General features: G+C 67.3%; 1 protein-coding gene across 2 annotated transcripts; it reads left to right on the top strand.

Moving 5' to 3' along the window:
* Positions 1–38: 38 nt before the first annotated feature.
* Positions 39–3,619, top strand: FUT7 (fucosyltransferase 7). 2 transcript variants are annotated; one of them, XM_024762501.1, is made up of 3 exons: positions 39–1,367; positions 1,829–1,970; positions 2,063–3,619. In XM_024762501.1, the coding sequence occupies exons 2-3, from the start codon at positions 1,958–1,960 to the stop codon at positions 3,076–3,078; spliced, it is 1,029 nt and encodes a 342-aa protein (XP_024618269.1). In that variant the 5' UTR covers positions 39–1,367; positions 1,829–1,957; the 3' UTR covers positions 3,079–3,619. The 2 variants fall into 2 exon arrangements, with proteins under 2 accessions (XP_024618269.1, XP_024618268.1); XM_024762500.1 differs by lacking the exon at positions 39–1,367 and having other exon boundaries at positions 1,376–1,970.
* Positions 3,620–5,414: the final 1,795 nt, after the last annotated feature.

Raw genomic sequence — 5,414 nt, 5'->3', positions numbered from 1 at the left:
TCCCCCACCGCCCGAGGGGCGCCTGCCACAGGGAGAGGGTGTGGTCTCCTCCGGGGCCCCTGTGCCAGGGAAGGGACGCCTGGGTGGGACCAAAGGCCCAGTGCCACTGTGGTCCTCTCTCTAAATGACGGGTGCCGGAAGGGCAGGGGTGGCAGTAGCTGTCTGCTCCGGTCAGGGCCTGACGCTGGCCCGTGGGAGCCAGGCCTGGCGGCTGCATCCACACCTTAGGCCACCAGATGGTTTCCGACAGATCCCGCAGGCCCCGCTCCGCCCCCCGCCGATGTTGCACAAGGCCTCACCGCAGCTCAGGGGTTATGCAGGGGGTGGGGAGCCTCAGAGGGGCCAAATTGCCCCCCTTCTCCTGGACTTGCCTCTGTCCCCCTCCATGGCTCTGCCGCCAGCTCCCCGGTTCCTGCCCTGAGGGCAGGCTGGTCCTCACTGGAGGGCAGGAGCTGGGGGAGGCCAGCAGCCCCGGGAGCCCGCGTGGATCAGGACAGGGACTTCGGGGCGATGGGAGGCGCCCAGGTTGGCGTGGGCGGCAGATCCGACCACTGGTTCCTGTTCCTTCCACGACACCCAGACCGCAGCCTCCAAAAACTGGACTGGCCTGAGGCCTTTAGGACACTAGCATGAGGGCTGGGCCTTGCCCAGCCACGTCCAGCCAGGTTGAAGGAAGCTGATGGCTGAGCGTGGGGTGCAGGCCGGAGCCAGGGCCGTCCAGCTCCGAGGAACCAGAGCAAAAGGGGAAGGAACTGGACCTCCATGCCTGGGCCTCCAGGGCTGGCCGGACGGCGGGGGAGGAGAGGGACTCTGGACTTTAGCCTTCCTTTTCCTGGAGCGGGTGCCAGCCCCCTGCCCACGTCAGGGACAGAGCGACTCCTTCCCTTTCCAGCCTGGAAAGCCCCCTCCCTGCCCCCACTCCCACCCTGGGCTGTGGGACCTGGAAGAAGAGACCTGGAGACCCCAAGGGCAGGCCTCCCACCCCAGGTTCCTGCAGCTCCTCTCGGCCCGGCCAGAACCTGGGCCCCGCCGCCGGGGCTTCCACAGACATGGTTCCTTGGGAGGGGAAAGAAGGTGTGGCAGCCCCACAGCCCACCCTGGGGCCAGGCCCAGCCTGGCACCTGCCCACCGTGGGCACGTGCTGGGGCCTTGTGTGGGCAGACACTCCTAGGACCCCTGGATGGAACCCCTCTCTGGGAATCTGGGTTCCGGGACAAAGGTGTCCTAGAGGCGGCAGGGGTGGGGTGGGGTGGAGTGGCCCAATTAGAAGCAAAGAACAGGACAGACCTCAGCCTCCTGGCAAACAGCTGAGTGCAGCACATCTGCGGCAAGAGGGTCTGGGAGCCCACGGCGGAGCTGAGCGGGCGGTGAGCAGGGGAAGTGGGTGATGACACAGCACTGGGGGAGGTGGTGCTGGCCGGGGCTCGGCTGGCCTCCAAGGGAAGCGTGCCTGCCGTCCACGGGCACCCCAGGCCTGGGCAGCAGGCAACAGCTGGGTGCTCAGGGGCTGGGCCACCCTTCTGGGGTGGGGGCCACCTCCGCTCAGGATGGCCTCCCTTTCCCTGAGGTCCCGCGGGCCCTCTCCTCCTCCTGCCTCCCGTGCCTGCCCCGTGCGTCACCTCCAGGCCTTTCCAGAGGCCAGCCGGGGTGGGGGACACGGTCCTGGACCCTGGCTGGGCGCCCTTCCTGTGGCCGCCTCCCCTCAGCAGCCAGAGGACTAGAGGGGGAGGCGGGGTGAGGATGGCAGTGATGCCAAAGGTCACCTCGGGGCGGGGGCGAGGGCGGGACAGGAGCGGGAAGGTACCCTGGTTGCCCTCCTCCTGAGCAGATGAAAGGACAGCGTTTCCAGGTGGGGCTGGGTGCAGGGGTGCAGCTGTGATTTCAGGGCATCCCCGTGCAGCCGCGGCTGTGATTTGAGAACCTCCGGCTTCTCGAGTAATTAATCTGGGAGCTGCCAATGCATAATGCCGGTGAGTGTCTGGTCTTCGGGGAAGCTTGGGCTGGGAGGATGGGGCCTGGGGTGAGCCCGAGCAGACAGCCTCTCTTCCTGTGTTCTGTGCAGGGGTAAGCCCCGCTCCAAGGCTTCGGGCTTTGGGGGGCCTGGCGGTAGCGGCTCTTCTCTCGGCCCTCTGGCTCCTGTGGCTGCTCAGATCGGCCCCTGGGGGAGCCCCGGCGCCCCAGCCCACAATCACCATCCTCATCTGGCATTGGCCCTTCGCCAGCCAGCCCCCAGAGCTGCCCAGCAACACCTGCGCCAGCTACGGTGTGGCCCACTGCCGCCTGACCACCAACCGCAGCCTGCTGGCCAGCGCCAACGCCGTGGTCTTCCACCACCGAGAGCTGCAGACCCGGCAGGCCCGCCTGCCCCTGGCTGAGCGGCCGCGAGGGCAGCCCTGGGTGTGGGCCTCCATGGAGTCGCCCAGCCACACCCGCGGCCTCGGCCGCCTCCGTGGGGTCTTCAACTGGGTGCTGAGCTACCGGCGTGACTCAGACATCTTCGTGCCCTACGGCCGCCTGGAGCCCCGTGAGGGGCCTGCGCCGCCGCTGCCGGCCAAGAGCAGGGTGGCCACCTGGGTGGTCAGCAACTTCCAGGAGCGACAGCGGCGCGTGCAGCTGTACCGGCAGCTGGCGCCCCACCTGCAGGTGGACGTGTTCGGCCGTGCCAGCAAGCAGCCCCTGTGCGCTGACTGCCTGCTGCCCACCGTGGCCCGGTACCTCTTCTACCTGTCCTTCGAGAACTCCCAGCACCGGGACTACATCACCGAGAAGTTCTGGCGCAACGCGCTGCTGGCCGGCACGGTGCCCGTGGTCCTGGGCCCCTCGAGGGTCACCTACGAGGCCTTCGCCCCACCTGATGCCTTTGTGCACGTGGACGACTTCGGCTCGGCCCACGAGCTGGCCGCCTTCCTCACTGGCATGAACGAGAGCCGCTATCGGCGCTACTTCGCCTGGCGAGACCGGCTCCGAGTGCGGCTGTTCGGTGACTGGCGGGAACGCTTCTGCGCCATCTGCGCCCGCTACCCCCACCTGCCCCGTGGCCAGGCCTACCAGGACCTCGAGGGCTGGTTCCAGGCTTGAACTCTGCCGGCTGGAGGAGGCAGGGGAAGGTGGCTGGGAGCCGGAGGCGTGGGCGGAGGCCTGGGTGTTGAAATCCAACCCACCGGCATCCGACCAACCCCCAAGGGCAACCCACAGGCTGACTTGGGTGCTGGGGATGGAGGCCAGGAAGCAGGGGTAGCCTTGGCAGGCTGCCCGGAGGTGGAGGCGGGTGGGCACTGGAGCCACTATTTGGGGGCAGAGGTGTGAGCAGGGAGGGAGCAATGGGGGTGCACGTCGCTGGGGCCCATCAGAGATGAGAGGCTACAGAGGCCCGCCCTCCCCACCTTGATCATACCTTGGGCCGGTCAAGGCTGTCCTCCTGAGGTCTGTGGGGGCAAAACCTGGGCCCCCGACCTCTGTAGCCACGGTCCCCTCGTCCGGGATGTGCAGGCTGGAGCCCCGCGTACAGACCTGTGTGGCCCGGACCAAGACAGCCAACCAGCTTCTTGGGCTTTTGGCAGCCTGCAGTCAGTCCCCTGGGGGAGGGGACACCAATCAATAAAGAAACAAAGGACACGGACGGCATGGCACGCGCGTCGAGTCTGCTTCCCGCTGCCACCCTGGCCACACGGGCCTTTGTCCTGGCCGGATCCCGCCCTCTCCATCCCAGACCTCTGTCCTCCCAGCTTGCTTCAGCCACACTGAATGGCACCGCAGCAGAGAGGCTTCCCTGACTCCCCAAAGGCCTAGGGGCGGAGAGCAGAGGCCAAGGACAGAAATGCGGCTGGGGCGGGGGAGGGTGCCCCATCTCCAAGGCCTTGGGATTTCATTCTCAGGCTGCAGGGCGTCCGAGGTGTGACGAGGTCTGGTTTTTGACGTGGGGCTCCCTCTGACTGGTGGCTGGCGGCAGCACGGGCATCGAGGAGGCACCAAGGTCACTGCTGCAGCCAAGGGAGCCCTTGTGGCAGGCTGTGCGGGGGGAGGGGAGGCTGACGGTGAGCCTCTGGGTGGTACTGACAGGGCCCCAGGAGCGCATTCGCCCCTGCCCCAGGTGGGGTGGCCAGCAGGTGGCGGCAGGAAGCTGCCCACCCCCTTGGCAGTGGCTTGTGGGAAAGGCCCACCGGTGACTTCCTGCCCTGCCCTAGCCCCGGTACTGGCCGAGGAGAAGGAAGTGTCCTCAGGCTGCAGGGTGGAGCGGTTGGGGATTGTGCTCTGCCCCTCTTCCCGGCGCTGCGTCTCCTCGCACCGTGAGGAAGGAGCTGGGACGGGTGGGGAGGTGCGGCCCCCAGATCTGCCACTCAGTTTAGGGTGCGTCTGCTTTGTGCAGCCCAGACGCTGGACACCACTCGGTTTGCCCGTCCCGTTCACAAGTTGGGAAACTGAGGCTGGGAGGAGCCATCAGAACCCACCGCCAGGCCTCTGTTCCCCGCAGGGGCCGGCCTGACCTCTGCTGGCCTCCCTGAGAATGGACCGCCCCACCCGGCTCAGACCCGGCCTCCGGCTGTCCTGCCGCTTGGCTCCGGCAGGCACCAAACCACCTCTGCGGAATTCACTGGACCCCAGACTCCCTGTGCAGAGGCCAGACTCACCCTCGCATATAGGGAGAAAAATGAGCCACTCACAGAGGGAGCAGCCTCAGTCTCCCCGAACTCCGGCCTACCCCGCCTGCAGGAAGCAGTTCTCTCTCTGGGTCCCTTCCCTTCCTCGCTGGGCCCAGGGAGCTGCAGCCCCGGCCGAGCCCAGCCAGGCCAGTCCTGCTACTTGGTCACCAAGCGGCTCATTCACAAGGAACGCAGGAAACTCTGACAGGGGTAGGGCAGCCCACCTGCAGCCCCTCTCACCAGCTCCACCCCCTCGTAAGGGGTACAGGTCGGGGCTGCACCCAGTGGGGCAGGAAAGCTGAGTCTTGAAGCAGGTGAGAGCAGGGCCCGCCCTGTGCACAGGTGGGATCTGCATGCAAGGCGGAGCTCCCCTCCCCAAGTGTGGGCGGCTGCCTCCCTCCAGGCCCCAAGTGCCCTGGGCACTGGGACCTGTCTCTTAAGTCCAGATGAAATTCCTGCCATCAGCCCTTCTGCGGGGAGGGCAAGGCGGAGGTGGGGACCTGGTGGGGGACGACCGCTCCCAGCATCCCCTCAGGGCGCCCTCGGCCAGGGCCAGTGACGACCTTGGGGTGCCTCTGTGGGAGGAGGGTTTCAAGGGGGTGGGGCGCTGCGCACAGGCCTGGCGCCCCTGGGAGAAGAGCGCCCTGGAAGGGAGTGAGTCGGGGGTCTTGGTTTAGATGTGGGCTCTTGGGCGCGTCACTTCAACGCCTAGCGAGGTGGGGGGCGACCAGAAAGCCACTCTTGGCGGGTCAGAGCTCCAGGAACGGCCCGGAC

This window comes from Neophocaena asiaeorientalis, unplaced genomic scaffold (assembly GCF_003031525.2).
Source record: "Neophocaena asiaeorientalis asiaeorientalis breed wild unplaced genomic scaffold, Neophocaena_asiaeorientalis_V1.1 scaffold78, whole genome shotgun sequence".
Lineage (NCBI taxonomy): Eukaryota > Metazoa > Chordata > Mammalia > Artiodactyla > Phocoenidae > Neophocaena > Neophocaena asiaeorientalis.
Note: the sequence above shows the minus strand (reverse complement) of the source record. Positions and strands in the feature narration are given on the sequence as shown.